General features: G+C 45.2%; 1 protein-coding gene across 1 annotated transcript in view; it reads right to left on the bottom strand.

Annotated features, from left to right (window-relative positions):
• Window positions 1-880: 880 nt before the first annotated feature.
• Window positions 881-18,201, bottom strand: part of LOC311595187 (cytosolic carboxypeptidase 2-like) — a 39,018-nt gene continuing 21,697 nt past the window's right edge. The window contains 8 exon segments of the mRNA XM_084777616.1: window positions 881-1,123; window positions 1,125-1,136; window positions 1,633-1,755; window positions 2,576-2,642; window positions 7,554-7,675; window positions 9,390-9,490; window positions 11,397-11,523; window positions 15,665-15,821. Coding sequence (XP_084633742.1) covers window positions 1,016-1,123; window positions 1,125-1,136; window positions 1,633-1,755; window positions 2,576-2,642; window positions 7,554-7,675; window positions 9,390-9,490; window positions 11,397-11,523; window positions 15,665-15,821 — 817 coding nt within the window. The 3' untranslated portion in view covers window positions 881-1,015.

Genomic DNA, 18,201 nt, shown 5'->3' with positions numbered 1-18,201 from the left:
CAGTCTACTTCTTGAGTCAAAATCTTTGTGTGTGTGAGTGTGTGTATGTGTATGTGTTTGCATATATACCTATCTGTATAAGTATATATATGTGTGTGTGTGTGTGTATATGTGTGTGTGTGTGTGTGTGTGTGTGTGTGTGTGTGTGTATAACTGTATGGTATGTGTATACAGGTGCCTGTGGAGGCCAGAAGATGCATTAGATCCCCCGGAGCTGGAGTTACAGACAGTTGTGAGCCACCTGATGTGGGTGCTAGGAACTGAACTCAGGTCCTCACCAGAACACCAAGCACTCTTAACTGCTGAGTCATCTTTGCAGGACCTTTTCCCCCCATATTTTGAGAAAGATCTTTCTAAGTCTCTGAGACTTGCCTTGAAATTGTGGTCCTTCTGTCTTAGTCTCTCACGAGCTGGTATGAAAGGCCTAGGTCACTATGCCTGGTTCAAAAGACAATTTTAAAGCAGTGCTGAGAACTGAGCTCAGAGCCTTGCACATAAGGCGTGTTTCCTTTCCCTGAGCTCTGAAACCGACCTCCCTCCTCCCCCCATATGGTACTAGGTCTCATCTAGGATGTGTTGGTTCCCTTGCTTCTACTTCCCAAGTGCTGGGATTACAGGCGTGTGCCAACATATGCCATGGTCATCAGGGTTCCAGCTCAGAGACTCTAAGCACTGAACGCTGCCTGGGTGCCTCCTCGCCATGTGTCTTCCTCGGCAGGGTTTACTGTCGCCCTCTCGGTGTCCAGTGAAGGGCCTGCTGTACGGGAAGCACAAGACAGAGTCGGCTCATGTGTGGATGCGTATGTGATGCATGTATAGGTAAAGAAGGCATCATCCCCTTATGGCCCTCATATAAAGTCACAAATCATCAATATTTGATATAAGTTTTCAGCTTTTAATCCACAGCAATGTCAGCATCGTCGTCACCCCCAGGTAACATAATGGCTACTGCATCCTTCACCTAGTGAGACTGATGTGCTAATTGGATAAATCAGAGACTCTGTGTCTGTAAGCGTCAAGCAAAAAAGTCATTGAGCCTTGAGTTTTCATTTCTCATTATTGAAGAACTAGAATTCTCTGGACTTTTCAAAAAAGTAGGCTGCTTTTGCAGAGTAGATGCGAAATCTTGCTCTTCCCTGCGAGGATTGAGTGAAAAGTTTTTCAGTTGATCCATTCCTTATCTACCCTTTTCACCCAACAGGGAAATACTCCTGAGAGCATTCTCACGATGGAAAACATAGAGTCTGGGCAGGGTGGCAGCGGTGGGCACTGCTGTACTACCACACCATATTACCCACTCTACAAACAAGGGCGAAGCCTCCATCTCAACCGCCTGGCCACTCTAGCTGAGCGCCAGCTAACATACCCCAACTCCACCTCGTACTTGTGGGAATTCGGTTTTAGTTATAACCCTGGACCTGCTGTACCCGAGTGGCGTAGAGGAGAGAACCCGTGCATGGGGTGAGGCTGAAATCCGCTCAGACACATCAGAGGACCTAAGGAAGGGCTCTGACGTCAAAACAGAAAGCACCTTTCTTCCCACCACGCCCTCTAGTTTGGGATAATCTCCAGCCCCACCTCCTGCTTTGTCAGTGGGACAAACTGCGGGAGCTGGCAGCAGAGATCACTCACTGGGGCGTCTTCTGTTAAGTTTAGCTCCTGCATCAAGTAATTCTTCTGGCACTGCTCATTTCGCTCTTTCCTAGTCTGAAGTCTCTTCTTTTTCAGCTTCTTCAACGCTGTCTTATGATTCAACTGTTGCAGAAATTAGAGAGACACTGGTCAGGGGGCGTCGCAGAGTTCCACTCCTCCGCGCGCAAGGCAGTCTTCACGGAGTGGTCAGCGCACGGTGGCCTGGCATGTGCTCTTTATTTACTGGTTTGGAGAATGAGGCAATAGTTCTGCCAAACCTCTTTCCAGGGGCTGTTCCCTATTTAACACGCCTGACTCCCACGGATATACATTGCTACCGGAGCGGCGCCTGGATCAACACCCAAAGGCACGTGATTTACACCACAGGCCAGGTGACTTATAATAACAAGGTCAGGTCCAGATTGCTCTGATTGCTGACATGTGGCTAAAATATTCAGCCTGGTGTTATCACAAAGATGCTCCAGTGATTAAGCAAGAAGCATATAAAAGACAGAGTGAACAACTCCAGGATAGGGTGACCAGCGGGAACATGATTGTGATTTTCTATTTTCTTTTCTTTGACTTACTGGTGATTGAAACCAGAAATTCACTCATACTAGGCAAGTGCTTGCTGCACCCCCAAGACTAATGCTGTATTTCTGAAGATTCTAGGACACTTGGAACATTTCCTCTATTATCTAGTGTTAGGTTGTGTAAAGATTGGGTTTTGTTGTTGTTTTAAGACAGGATTTCTTTGTGTTAGCCTTGGCTGTCCTGGACTCACTCTGTAGACCAGGCTGGCCTCAAACTCACAGAGATCCACCTACCTCTGCCCCTGATTGCTGGGATTAAAGGTGTACACCACCACACCTGACTTTTTTTTTTTAAGTTTCAAAAATTTTTAAAAAGTTTTGGGTGTATACAAGGATCAGTGTGATCTCACCTCATCCGCTACACTCAGTAGACGAACAGGAAGACCATCTGAGAGGGAGCTGTCGGAGCCACTTGTGCTAGTACCAAAAGGGGGGAAAAAAGATAAAAACCGTTATTAAAGGAGACAGAGGCGCCTGGTGGGGTGGCGCAGACCTTTAATCCCAGCAGTCTGGAGGCAGAGGCAGGCGGATCTCTATGAATTTGAGGCCAGCCTGATCTATAAAGTGAGTCCAGGACAGCCAGGGCTACACAGAGAAACCCTGTCTCGAAAAACGAATAATAAAACAAAACAAGATCTTTGCCAGGAGTGGTGGCACACTCCATTCTTCCCAGCACTCTGAAGGCAGAGGTAGGTGGATCTCTGTGAGCTCAAGGCCAACCTGATCTACAAAGGTGAGTCCAGGACAGCCAGGGATACACAGAAAAACCTTGTCTCAAAAATCCAACCAACCAACCAGACACACACACACACACACACACACACACACACACACACACACACACACACACACGAAGGAGGCAGAAGCTCTGTACCACAGAGTTCACAATCAGCAGAGCAAAGACAAGACTGGCAGACAGGAAAAGATGCCCTGGCTGAGGGTGAGAGAGACCATGGAGCACGCAGGGCACAGCCCTAGACTGTGACTTTCCTGAGAGCAGAGGCTTTTCTTTCTTTGTTTCTTGTGAGCTGATATTAACTCCCAAAAGCCAGGATTCTACCAGTTACCAAGGGAAAGCATGCTGAGTGTACAGATAAATAAGTGTGATAAATAACGAGCAGGCTAAACAGCATAAAAATTACTTCAAGAACTTTTAGCCAGGTGTCCTGGTGCACAACTGTAATGCCAGCACCTGGAACACTGAAGCAGAAAGGCTGCTGGGTGTGAGCCCAACCTGGGGGGATGGAGAAATGGCTCAGCCGTTAAAGGCTAGGCTCACAAGCAAAAATATAAGAGTCCAACCTGGGCTATAGTGGAAACCTGTCTCAGTAAAGAAAGAGCAAGCTGGATGTGGCGCCATGAATCTTTAAATCCTAGCACTCCAGAGGCAGAGGCAAGTGGATTTCTCTGGATTTGAGGCCAGCCTTGTTTACATAGTGAATTCCAGGCCAGTCAAGTCTACATTGTGAGACTCTGTCTCATAAAGACAAAACAAACACACATGGGGGTGAGGGGAAGAGAGAGAGGAGAGGGAGAGAGGGAGAGAGGGAGAGAGAGGGGAGTGTGTGTGTGTGTGTGTGTGTGTGTGTGTGTGTGTGTGTGTGTGTGTGTGTGTACATACTGGCTGCTCTTTCAGAGGATCCCAGTTAAGTTCCCAATGCCCACATGGTAATTCATGACTTTCTGTCATTCCAGTTCCAGAGAATCCTATGCTTTCTTTAACCTCTGTTGTGACTGCATGAATGTGATACACATGTATACATGAAGGCAAAATACATAGCTACATAAAATATAAATAAATAAATCTTAAGGGATCATTTGTTTGTTTCAAGGAAGGATGCTTAGAGACTGAATCCAAGTGCCAAGCAGGTTGTTTGCCAGTGAGCTACATCATCACTGGCCCTGGATTACTTTTCATTTTTCTCTTACAGTCCTAGATGCCCTGGACTCACTTTGTAGGCCAGGCTGGCCTCGAACTCACAGAGATCTGCCCGCCTCTGCCTCCCAAGTGCTGGGATTAAAGGCATGCGCCAGCATGCTCCAAGTTCTGCATGTATACATAGAGGCTAATCTAAAATCTTCCTTCACAGACTCTCTCTCTCTCTTTCATGCAAGGACTACAATGAGTAGGAATTTAGTCAAACTTTTCATCATATCACATTTGCTTACTCTTCCTGGAATATATGGTGTACTAGATGTAAGCATTACACTGTATAACAGAAGCGCCAAAAAGAGTCTTCGTAGCAGGGCAGTGGAGCACGCCTGTAATCTCACCACTAGAGGAGGCAGAGGCAGATGGATCTTTGTGAGTTTGAGGCCAGCCTAGTCTACAAAGTGACTCCAGGACAGCTAAGCACACAGAGAAACCCTGTCTTGAAAAACAAGAAAAAATGGAAAAAGGAAAAAAGGTGTCTGTAGGGTCAGAGGGATGGTTTAATAGTAAAAGTGTCTGATGACCTGAGTTCAGTTCCCAGAAACAATAGTGGAAAGAGACAACGTGCCCCTGAAAACTATCCTGTTATATACACACACACACACACACACATACACTCTCACACACATGCACTCACACACATACACCCTCCCATCATCATCATCATCATCATCATCATCATCATCATCATAATAATAATAGATTTAAAATTAAAAAGTATAAAAAAATATTGGGTACAAATTTCACAGGGGAAGAAAACACATTTCAAACCAATTCCCAGCCCTTTACTCCTTTTGTTCCCTCCCCTCAGTGGGCCATGAGGAGTGTCCCACCACAGCAGAGCAGAAAGACAGCTCTATCTTCTGTGACCTAATTTCCAATATGCTGTTTTCAAAGGCTTCTCCTTTGAGGCTGCCGGTCAATAGGCGCTCTCGTCCCTATAGTCCCTTTGGAAACAACAGACTACTTTAGCAAATAGGGTATCAAGGCATTAGCTGTAGCATGTCCCAGAGAGTATCAAACTCACCATTCCTAGCTTGCTTTTGTGTGCAATTGTGAGAATGGAGAGGTAAGCCCCAGGGACGCTTGTGACATCGGACTTTCTTGTAGAGGTGGTGGCAAACTGTTTCTTCTGTTTCTTAGCTAAATACAGCAGTGTTCCTGCTAAGTCAGCTAGAGTGCAGAGTCTGGCTATCTCTGCCATCAGTTTTCCTGGGCTCTATATATCACACAGGAAATGTGAGCTGACACACACAGGACATTTTGTTTTTCAGGCTGCAAATAGAGAGGGGCTAGGGCAATGGGCTGAGGGAGAGTGGAGGGAGTAATGAGTTATTAGGACACCCTGCCTGGTCATATGCTGTGGCTTACTTTTTTTTTTTTTTTTTGACAGAACCATCTGTGGGACTGGGTCAGCAGAACTGCATAGGTGCAATTCTCAAAGAACTAAGAGTGGGTGGTATAGCCACACCCTTCCAACTGTCCTGCAAAGATGGAAGACTCCAAGCCCAGCCCCGTAACCTTTGAAGAATTACTCTGGCAGCCAGAGGCACCTTGGCCAGTAAGGTAGAGTAAGGGTGTTATTCCTGCACACCCATGAAAAAGAGCAAACATGAAGTTGGAAGGGAAAAATATTAGTGGGAATAAGGAAGGAGCCGGAGGGGAGAAAATGGTGGTTGGATTTAAATTAAATGCATGAGATGGTGCAAAGCTTAAGAGCACTGGCTGCCCTGGGGGACCCCTGTTCGGTTCCCAGCTCCCACGTGGAGGCCCACAACTGTGGGTAAATCCAGTTCTGGTGCCCGCTTCTAGCCTCCATGGACACCAAGAACACGTGTGATATATATACAAGATACAGGCAAAAAAGTCATACATATAAAGGAAAAAATTAAAAAAAATAAATGAAATAGTAAAAGCTTTATAAAACAAAATACATCCAGGCATAATTGTAGTTGTGGCTAGGCTATTAGGTTTGTGTTTTTGCTGCCTGTTGGTGAGTATAGGTCTCTTGGGCAGTCACCTCGATGAGACCCAGAACCTCAGACAAGAGCTCTGTGGTGGAATAGAAAAACTACTTCCTTGTCTTCCATTGTTGTGGTCCCTGACAGGACCTTTGTGGATTTCCTGTCTCATTTTAGGATGTAGCAATGGGTCTCAGGATGTGAGAAACCTGAGAAATACTGAGAGGCCAATGGCCTCACCATCAAGACATCCAACTGCTTTGACCACAACAGGATCTAACTACCTGAGAGGCCTGCCCAGTTGCTAGGTTGGGCTTGGGAGGCCCTGCCTTCCTCACCTCTTTTTGCTAGTCTGCCTCTTTGCTGAGCATGTGATTAAGACTCTAAGACTGAAAACCAGCCTAGAGCCAGTCAGTTTGACACCTCCTTCAACCACTGTGAATATTTTTTTCTACATTACCCCCACTTTTCATTTGTATTATTACAAGAGCTACTTTTGTTTTGCTTTTGAGACACGGTGTGTTGGTTTGAATGAGAATGGCCCTCACAGGCTCATGTACTGGGACTCAGTGGAATTGTTTGGAAAGGATTAGGAGACGTGGCCTTGTTGGAGGAGATGTGTCACTGGAAGAGGAATTGAGGTTTCAAAGGACGGAAGCCATTCACAGTGTCTCTTTCTGCCTCCTACTTGTGGATCCAGATATGAGCTCTCGAGCCAGGGGTAGTGGCGCACGCCTTTAATTCCAGCACTCAGAGGATGAAACAGGGGGATCTCTATTAATTCAAGGCTAGCCTTACTATGTAGTAAACTCCAGGACAGCCAGGACTATATAGCGAGACCTTGTCTTAAACAAAACCAGATAAAGCAAAAACAACAAAAAAGAGACGTGTGCTCTCAGCAGTTCCTGCCGCCATGCCTTTGCTCAGCCATCCTGGACTCTTACCCTCTGAAATAAACACTTTCTAAGTTTACCTTGGTTATGGTGTTTTGTTAGAGCAATAGAAAAGTAACTAAGACATAGGGTCTCTCTATGTAGCTCTGGCTTTCCTGGAACTCACTATGTAGATCAGATTGGCCTTGTACCTACAGAGATCTGCCTTCATCTCCCTCCAGAGGGATGGCATTAAAGGTATGCACTACCACACCTGGTCCAGGTATCAGGACATGGGCATGCTCTAATCTGCATGGACATGCCTTTCACCCAGCAGAAGTAGACAGATCTCTGTGAGACTCAGGCCAACTAGGGCCTTGTCTCAATAGATAGATAGATAGATAGACAGACAGACAGACAGACAGACAGACAGACAGACAAACAAGAGGACAGGGTCCCATGCCTTTCCTTAAACCCCCAATCTGCCTGCCTCTGTCTCCTAAATCCTGGGATCAAGGATATATTGCCAATCCCAGATTTTCTTTGAAAAGAAGTTTCTTACCTGGATTCAATGTCAGACAAAGGGATGTCACTCCAGTTTCCTTCAAAACCTCCAAGGCTATTGAATGTTTTGTGAAGTTCTTGTTGAAAGAGCTCCTTAAGCTCCTGCAGACACTGGGTGTACTACAGCGGAGGGAAAAACAGTTTTATAATCTAGTCATGAAACGGTTTTGAGTGTATGCTGTAAGGCATTTAATTTACTGGTGGGGTAAGCTAGCTATGAGCCCTTCTACTGAGGACACAGTAACAGGGAAGGCACATCGGCCACACAAGTAAGACCGTTTTAAAGCAGAAGATCAGTGGGCACTGCCTTCGCCACTTTTCTCTGGCCATAGCTCACCCTGCAGTTGTTTCATTTATTTTCCTGAGTCGCAAACAAGGTGCAGTGGTTTGAAGGAAATTGGCCCATAGGCTCATAGGGAGTGGCACTATTAGGAGGTGTGGCATTCACTCCCTGCTGCCAACTGATCCAGATGGAGAACTCTCAGCTCCTTCTCCAGCACCATGTCTGCCCACGTGCTACCGTGCTTCTCACCTTGACAATCATGGACTAAACCTCTGAGACTGTAAGCCAGCCCCAGTTAAATGTTTTCCTTTTTTTAAAAAATATTTTTTATTAATTTATTCATATTATATCTAAATTTTTATCCCATCCCTTGTATCCTCCCATTCCTCCATCCCTTCCTTTTCCCCTTACTCCCCTCCCCTATGACTGTGACTGAGGGAATTGCCACACTCCTGGTGTCTCTTCACAGCAATAAAGTGCTGACTAGGACAGAAGGAATAGCTACAGTGCCGTCGTTGTCGTTCTGACTTTGGCCTATGGCAAGGATGGCTTGGATAAAGATGTAAGTCAGATGATTAAGGAGGCTTTGTGCTCCATGTCCAGCACCGTGTCCCATGTCCAGCACCGTGTCCCATGTCCAGCACCGTGTTCCATGTCCAGCACCGTGTTCCATGTCCAGCACCGTGTTCCATGTCCAGCACCGTGTTCCATGTCCAGCACCGCAGGGGGAAGGGAAGTGCTGATACAACAGCCCTTTTATTTATCAAGTTTTGCACCCAAGGTAGCGCATATCAAACCAACACTCAACAGGAACACGAGTTACTCATCCTCTCTCAGACTGAGTGAGGGAATCAGAAATAAACACTAGAAGACCAAGGCTAAGGAAACCTTCGTGCTTTAGGGCACAGGAAGGCTTGAGAATCCTTATTGTGGAAGGGAAGGATAAGATTTGAAAAGCCGGGGACAGAAAAAGGAGAGAGCAAACAATGAGGCCTAGTTTTACTTAGGCAAGCTGCCAGTGGAGAGCACGGGATAGATTAGTGAAGTGAAATGAGCAGGAGCCAGTGCTGCCGCGGGCAAGCCTGTAAGTCGGAGAGAGGGTGCGGAGGATGGCCCCCTCCTTCCAGCTGGACAATGACACGTTACCACTTGTCAACAGTTTACAGACTAGAGGCCCTATTTTCTCTGGTGATTAAAAAAACAAAATAAAACAAACCATCAGGTAAAAAAATATTAAGGGGAAGACAAAGCTCATCTGGGTGGACTCTGGACCCATGTGAAACCCAGTAGAGTAGTGGTACCACACTTCTTTCTTTCTTTCTTTCTTTCTTTCTTTCTTTCTTAAGATTTGTTTATTATGTGTACAATGTTCTGCCTGCACACACACCTGCATGCCAGAAGAGGGCGCCAGATCTAATTATAGATGGTTATGAACCACCACGTGGTTGCTGGGAATTGAACTCAGGACCTCTGGAAGAGCAGCCAGTGTGCTCTTAACCTCTGAGCCATCGCTACAGCCTGGTACCACATTTCTTGAAACTCCATTTTTACCTTGGATTGGTCAGGATCACAGAAATCCAGAATAGTGTCACACACATGATAACCTAGGGACTTCAGGTCCTCAATGGTAAAGTGGGTGTCTCTTTTACTGCCTGGCGGAAAAACAAAAAATAAAAACAAACAAACATTTATTATTATATCCCCTCCCCCCACTGGGGGGTGGAGAGATGGCTTAGCAGTTAAGAGCATTCGCTGTTCTTGCAGAGGACCCAGGTTAGGGACCCTGTACCCACATGGTGGCTCACAACCATGCAGGGGAACTCAATGCCCTCTTCTGGATTCTGCAGGCACTGCATACATGTGGTGCAGGTAAAAGACTGACACCTATTTAGAAATAAAAATTAAAAATTATGTGTACTCATAGATTTTTGTGAGTATAAGCACAAGTGCCCAGGGAGACCAAAGGCATTGGATCCTCTGGAGCTGGAATCACAGGCAGTTGGGAACTGCCTGGCTTCAGTGCTGGGACTGAGCCCAGGTCCTCTGGGGGAGCAACAAGCATTCTTAGCAACTATTATCTCTCCAGCCCCTGCATCTTTTGCTTTCAAACTATTTATACTTATTTTATTAATATGAATGCCTTTTTTCTGTATGTCTGTCCCACGTGCGTGCCTGAAGACTTTGGCGGTCAGATCCCCTGGACCTGGAATCACACATGGTTGTGAGTACTTGGGTGCTGGGAATCAAACCCAGATAGATCCTCTTTAAGAGTTAAGTGTTCTTGACAATTGAGCCATCTTTTCAGTCTTCTAAATCTTACAGGCTAAATGCAAATCTAATTCGTGAGTAGCTTTTTGGAAAAATACCAGCTGGGTCGTGGTGGCAGCACACACCTTTAATACCAGCACTGTGAGTTCGAGGCCAGCCTGGTCTACAGAATGAGTTCCAGGACAGCCAAGGCTACACAGGGAATCCCTGTCTCAAAAATCAAAGCAAACAAACAAACAAACAAACAACAAAACAAACAGAAAAGAAAAGAAATAGGGCTGGAGAGATGGCTCAGGATTAACAATGCTTATACAGGACCTAAGTTTGGCTCCTGGCACTCACATTAAGTCACTCACAACTGCCTACAACTCCAGCTCCAGGGGCTTTAATACCTTCTTCTGACCATTACACACACACACACACACACACACACACACACACACACACACACACACACACCCATACCCACACACACAGCACTCACATAGACACAGGCATACATAATACACATGAATTAAAATTAAAAATAAATTCAAAATACCACCTCTTGCTCTAGAATAGCCTTCCTAGCTTTAGTTTCATTCAGAAGAATTTTTTTCTGAGACAGGGTCTCTCTGTGTAGCTTTGACTGTCCTGGACTCACTTTGTAGACCAGGCTGGCCTTCAACTTGTTTCAATCTGCCTGCCTCTGCCTCCCAAGTGCTGGGATTACAGGTGGTGCACCGCTCAGCTCCAGGAGAATCTTTGACAATAAAAAAGTTCACTATTGTAATGGATTATGAAGTTTTTTTTTTCCAAGACAGGGTTTCTCTGTGTAGCCTTGGCTGCCCTGCAACTCTCTCTGTAAACCAAACTGGCCTCGAACTCATAGTGACCCACCTGCCTCTGCCTCCCGAGGGCTGGGATTAAAGGCATGCACCACCACACTTTTTCAAGCTCTTTTAAGACTATTCTGGTTTAAGTTTGTGGTAGGTCCTGCCTGGTAAAGCAGTATTCATATTCAGGTACTGTTGTTGTCACTTTGAGGGGCTGTGAGTTTCACAGAAGTTGAACAAGTGACCCAGGGGCACAGCTGGAATAAGTGTAGCTAAAAGTCAAGACTGAATCTTCCCAACTCCAGGTCTGAGGAAACACTACGATGTGCAGATCGATTGCTGAAGCACATTTGTGTTTAGGGTACCCTAAGGCCAGTGAGGAAGACCTCCATAGTGGTTCCTTCTCCAGCTTTCCCAAGCCTGCCACACCCCCAGACGCTGAACCTGGCTCTCCCTTGCCAGGCTCTCCTCTTACCCAGGGTGGACCCGCCAAAGGTAGACTCTATGGTGTAGCTGTTTACGATGCCCATGCGCCACATCACAACTCTTCCTGTTCCTTCTTTGCATTTCTGGACCTTAAAGTTACAGCTGTTGAAAGAGAACTAAGAAGAGACCCGCGTTCTCCGTTAATTACATAAAGTGGCAAATACAAGGTGTCGAAGAGTCATAGATAGGAAAAAAGAACGGCGCTTCAGGAGCTTCCTACGCATTGTTCCCTAAGATGTATCCCATACGACACTGACTCAAAGGTCATGGTGGGTGAGGAGCTCTGTGGTTGCCTTGGTTGGGGAGATGACAGGCCTCCCGTGCAAAGAAACAGATAATTCTACTGTCTACCTTTTACTTGTCCCCTATTCCAGAGCATTTTGCCAGATAATGATCCCCAGGAATCTGGGAACACTGGCACACTGTGCCATCAGGTACTAGCCAGCATTTCTAAGGCTCTTCTTTCTTTCCTTGACATGTATCCAAGGCCACGTGGGCTCCGTGACTTAATCTCTGTCATGAAATATAAACTCTCAGCTGTAGGCTTTCCTCCAAGCCTTTTTTCCCCCCTGAAGACCAAGTTTTCTCTGTGTAACCCTCGCTGTCCTGGAACTTGCTCTGCACACCAGGCTTGTCTCAAACTCATGAACATCACTTGACTCAGCTTCCTGAAAGCTGGGTTTAAAGACATGGGCCACCACTGCCCCGGCTCTAAATGTGGGTTTTGATTTATACGTCTCTCACCCCTACAGTCTCTGTCTAGGGCTCTGTCCCTCCATGGCATTAGGATTTTCAGGAGACTTTCAATGTCCTCCTTTGCCTGGCATGCCCAGCTCAGCTCTTCATGACCTGCATCCTGTGACGTAACTTGGCATCATCCTCTCCTGTTGGGGACATTTTACAACGGAAGGAATCTCACTACTTATCTCTGTGAGATCCAGGGGTTCTAAAACGGTGCCTTAGAGCATTCCTGTCTGAAAGACTGAAGGAGCCAGAGCGGGTAGGGTTCCAATTCCAGCTCCATAGTTCTGCCTTTAGCTGTTTTTAATTTGTTGTTGTAGTTGTCTGTTTTTCATGACAGGGTTTCTCTGTGTACCCTTGGCTGTCCTGGACTTGCTTTGTAGACCAGGTTGGCCTCAAACTCACAGAGATCCACCTGCCTCTGCCTCCCTAGTACTGGGTTAAAGGTGTGTGCCACCACTTCCGGGCTTGCATTTAGCTGGCTTTGTGTGTGTGTGTTTGTGTGTGTGTGTGTTGTTTTTCTTTTTTTCAAGACAGGGTTTCTCTGTGTAATAAGCCCTGCCTGTCCTGGAACTCTTTTTGTAGACCAGGCTGGCCTTGAACTCAGAGAGATCACGATACTGAATTATAACTTTTATTTTATCTGAAGAGAAAAGGGGAGAGAAAAATGCTTCTTTTTGTAATAGATAAGAATAACACATGTAAAACATTTCTCACATTGGTTTTCTTTTCTTTCTTTCTTTCTTTCTTTCTTTCTTTTTTTTTTTGTTATGGGGTTCATGTACCCTAGACTAGCTTCAAATTCACTATGCAGCCATGTATGATCCTTCTGTCCCCACTTCCTGAGTGCTAGGACTACAGGTATGTACTGTCATGTCTATCATGTGCAGTGCTCATGCAAGCTAGGCAAGCACTCTCTCAACTGAGCTACATCTCTAGCCTTGTGTGATAAAATCTGAACTATCATATTTTCTAAGTCCAATCCAATCTCTAATGGCAGTTATACTTGTGAATCTATTTATAATGGGAAAAAGCAACTTTTAAACTAACGTACGTTTTATTTGCCTAGTGGTCACAAAGCTGTTAATGTTTTTTTGTTTTGTTTTTTGTTTGTTTTTTGTTTTGCTTTGTGTGTGTGTGTGTGTGTGTGTGTGTGTGTGTGTGTGTGTGTGTGTGTAGCCTTGACTGTCTTGGGACTCACTTTGCAGACCAGGCTGGCCTTGAAATTACAAATATCTATCTGCCTCTGTCTCCTAGAGTGTTGAGTTTAAAGGTATGTGCTACCACATCCAGCTTGTCAGTTAACTATTAAGCTTTAAGTTGTTTTCACTAACTTTTAAAGTTTTTAGCTTAGGCTAGCTTCATGATGTCTCCTGTCTTGTTCTCCAAAATGCTAAGATAATTTATTATTAGTATTTCAACTTTTGCCCAGGTGAAATAGAGCAATTTTTAGGAGATTTATCTTGCCATGTGGAAGTGGCTCATGCTTTTAATCCCAGCACTCAGGGGGCAGAGGTAGGTGGACCTCAAAGTTTGAGGCCAGCCTAGTATACAAAAACCCTGTTTTGAAAATCAGAGTAAAAGACAAGTCTTGAGCCCAGGCTGAGCTCGGTGGTGGGGTACATGCTGATTATGCATGAGGCCCTGGGTTCAGCACCCTAAAAACATTTTTATTGAGATAATTTACACGGAAAAACATTAATTCATTTAAGTTACACAGTTGTATAAACAATGCACGTAATTCCGTCAGGCACAGTGCTGTATCACTGTCATCCTGGTACTTGAGAGTCACAGACAGATGGATTGCTGCTGGTCTAAATAGAGAATTTGCGAGCAGCCAGGGATATACAACAAACAAACAAACAAACAAACAAACAAATGCACAACCTCAAAGTTAAAACACTCAGCACCCAACTCAGTGGCCTGCTATACTGATACACTTGTTCAGCCGTTGCCTCAGTCTAAGTTCAGAACAGACCTGTAGCCACAGGAAGGGATGGAAGGACTAGGGAGGAAGCTGAGGCTAATGAACCTGCCCATTAGTACAAGTCCCAGGCTGATCCCTAGCTGAACCCCAAAGAAAAAAGAAAGTCATCAGTGGTCTCCTCTCCCCCCCATCCCCCTCCCCCCCCACACACACACCGTGGCCAGTCACTGGACCACTTCCTGGCTTTGTAGATTTGCTATGGGCTGGCAAGATGGCGCAGTGGGAGAGGTCTTATCACTAAGTCTGATGACCTGATTTTTATCCCTGAGGCCCACATGGTAGGAGGAGAGAACCAACTCCTGAGGTTTGTCCTCTGACTTCCACACTCGTGCTGGGGCACTCTCGTATTGCCCTGTCTGAAAACCAACAACTGTAGAATTGCCATATAGTTCAAAGGCTAGCACAAACAAGGTCAAGGTTAGGACAGTCAGGGCTACACAGAGAAACCCTGTCTCAAAAAAACCAAAACAAAAAACAAAAAAAACCAAAACAAGGTCCTCATTGATCCCCAGCATGGTAAGGAAGAAAGTGTCTGTTGTGACCATTGCATGCGATGGAATCATACAGTATTGCATCTGACTTCTTTCACTTAACTTAATGTATTCAAGGTGCACCCATGTCCTAGCATACCTTACTTTGTAGCTCTTGCTGGCCTGGAACTTTCTATGTAGACTAGGCTGGCCTTGAAATCACAGAGATCTGACAGCTTCTGCCTCCAGAGTGCTGACATTAAAGTCATGCACCACCATGCCTGGCTGGTCCATCAAAATTCATTTATCTGCATTCGTGTTTTGCCTGCACATATGTCTGTGAGAGGATGTTGGATCCTCTGGAACTGGAGTTACAGACAGCTGTGAACTGCTATGTTGATGTCAGGAATTGAACCCAGGACCTCTAGAAGAGCAGCCAGTGCTCCTAACTACTGAGCCATCTCTCCAGCCCCCACCAATTTTTTTATTAATTAAAAAATGGTTTTGCTGGACCGAGAGATGGCTTAGAGGTTAAGAGCACCAGCTGCTCTTTTAAAAGTCCCAAGTTCAATTCCCATCAACCACATGGTGGCTCATGACCATCTGTAATGAGATCTGGTGCCCTCTTGTGGCAGGCAGGCAGACCTGTTGGTAAAATAGTGTATAGAAATGGTTTACATTTAAATTTTTATGTGTATAAATGCTTTACTTGAATGTATGTATTGCACTATGTGTGTGTGTTTTGGTGCTTTCAGAGAACAGAAGAGGGCATTAAATCCCCTGGGATGGGAGTTATAGGTGGGTGTGGGCCACCATGTGGGTGCTTGGAATTGAACTTGGATCCTCTGCAAGAAAGAGCAACAAGTGCCCTTAACGGCTGAACCATCTCTCCAGTTCCTGATCCAGCAACCCCTAAAAGCACACTTTAATTCTTGACACCTAGGTTTCTGGAGTTCACCAAAGATAACATTAAACACAAGGAGACAAACACTTCATCTAGGAAGCAGTGTGTTCCTTTGTCCCTCAGTATAAGGTCAGAAATTTATGGCAGATACTTACCTTATCTGGTGCATTTTTGCTGAGCATTAAAGGAAAGACCCGCTCATGGAGCCAGTGCTTCCAATTGTTGCTGTTACAGCCGTACAGGAACATGTTGTTCTTGTGGCTGTGCCCATGGAAGTCACAGTACATGAGAACCTCTCTTTCTTCCAGAAGTCTGTTGAGGGACAAGCAAAGGATACAGTGGACGTCCAAACTCATAGGAGATTAAATCCCTTAGCAATATATGGTTACTGAATCAGTCAATAGTAAAAACAATCCTTACATGTTGGCCAAACATGTCATCCCAACCCTTCTCATACCTGTATGCACAGGTATGCTTAGAAACTTTCATTGGGGGGGGTGGGGTAAGGGAGGGGGCTAGAGAAATGGCTCGGAGGTTAAGAGCACTGCTGTTCTTTCAGAGGTCCTAAGTTCAATTCCCAGCAACCACATGGTGGCTCACAACCATCCAGAATATGATTCAATGTTCTCTTCTGGTATACATGAGGACAGTGTACTCTTATACATAAAACAAATAAATAAATAAATCTTAAAAATAGAGAGACTTTCGTTCATATCTTATCTGCTATGGTTCACTTCCGGCGGAATGGAAGCTCTTTTAAGATGGGTGCTATTAGCCGAGAGCTTCAAGTTGTCTTCACGCAGGCTTGAAAAGGTCAGACTAACTGATTACTTCCTCTTCATCAGAAGTGGCATAGAGTGACAGTAAGGCGCTCAGATTCTGAATCAGAGAGCTTGTGCTCAGAGACCCTGTTCAGGTTATTTAACAGTTTTGGAACTCAGTTTCCTTGTTGCATGCAACAGTGGATATTGACCATATGTAATCTCCTAGGGCTAATGGGGAGAGTAAATGGGTCAAAGCGTAAAGCACCGATCACAGTATCTGTTGTTTCATACTTAAGTGTGAACATAGCTTCATTATGATTATAGCTTCATGTGAATAAAACTTCCTTTATTTTTTCCATCCAATCATTTGACTTAAAAATGCGACAACTGAGCCCAGCACGGTGGCACAAACTGTTAATCCAGGAGAGGAGGGCAGATCTCTGTAGTCCGAGGCCAGTCTGGGCTACATAGTGAATTCCACGCCAGACCTTCCATCAGAAATGAACAGGAAATAACTGGGCAGGCGAGATGGCTCTGTGAGCAAAGTGATCATTATGCAAATGTCAGGACCTGAGTTCAGATCCCAGTGCCATGTAAAAGCTGACCACGGTGGTGAGTATCTAAAACCTTAACACAGAGAGGAGATACACCAATCCCAGAGGCTTGATAGCCAGCTAGTCCAGCCAAAAACAGGAAGCTCTAGGCTTAGTGAGTGATTCTGTCAAAGATGAGAGCTGGGCGGTGGCGGCAGTGGCGCACACCTTTAGTCAGCACTCCGGGAGGCAGAGGCAGGCAGATCTTTGTGTGTTTGAGGCCAGCCTGGTCTATAGAGTGAGTCCAGGACAGCCAGAGCTAAAATAGAGAAATCCTGTCTCAAAAAACAAAACAAAAGCAAAAAGATGTGAGCCACCATGTGGTTGCTGGGGATTGAACTCAGGACCTTTGGAAAACAAGGCAGTGCTTTTAACCTCTGAGCCATCTTAAACTGTACTATAAAGCAATAGTAATTAAAACAGCATGGTACTGGCACAGCAACAGGCTGGTTGATCAGTGGAATCGAATCGAAGACCCAGATATGAATCCACACACATATGGTCACTTGAATTTCGACAAAGAAGCCAAATCCATGGAAAAGGGATAGCATCTTCAACAAATGGTGCTGGTCTAACTGGATGTTTATGTGTAAAAAAATGCAACTGGACCCATATTTGTCACCTTGTACAAAACTCAAATCCAAGTGGATTAAAGACCTCAACATAAAACCAGAGACACTAAGTCACTTAGAAGAAAAAGTGGGGAAGAGCCTGGAACATATTGGCACAGGAGACAACTTCCTGAACAGAACACCAACAGCCCAGACATTAATGTCAACAATTAATATATGGGACATCATGAGGCTGAGAAGCTTCTGTAAGGCAGGAGACACTGTCAAGAGAACAAAGCGACAGCTTACAAACTGGGAAAAGATCTTCACCAACCCTACATCTGACAAAGGTTTAATATCCAAAATATATAAAGAACTCAAGACATTAAACACCACCAAACCAAAAAACCCAATTGAGAAATGGGGCTTGGAACTAAACAGAGAATTCTCAACAGAGGAATATCAAATGACTGAGAAACACTTAAAGAAATGCTCAACCTCCTTAATCATCAGGGAAATGCAAATCAAAACAACTCTGAGATTCCATCTTACACCCATCAGAATGGCTAAGATCAAAAAATCTAGCGATACCACATGCTGGCGAGGATGTGGGGAGAGAGGAACACTCCTTCATTGCTGGTGGGAATGCAGACTAGTGCAGCCACTTTGGAAATCTATCTGGTGCTATCTCAGAAAAATGGGAATAGGACTTCCTCAAGACCCAGCTATTCCACTCCTTGGAATATACGCAGAAGATGCTCCAGCACACAACAAGAAAATTTGC

This window comes from Acomys minous (assembly GCF_964271855.1).
Source record: "Acomys minous genome assembly, chromosome: 3".
NCBI lineage: Eukaryota > Metazoa > Chordata > Mammalia > Rodentia > Muridae > Acomys > Acomys minous.
This window is presented reverse-complemented; position numbering and strand designations above follow the sequence as displayed.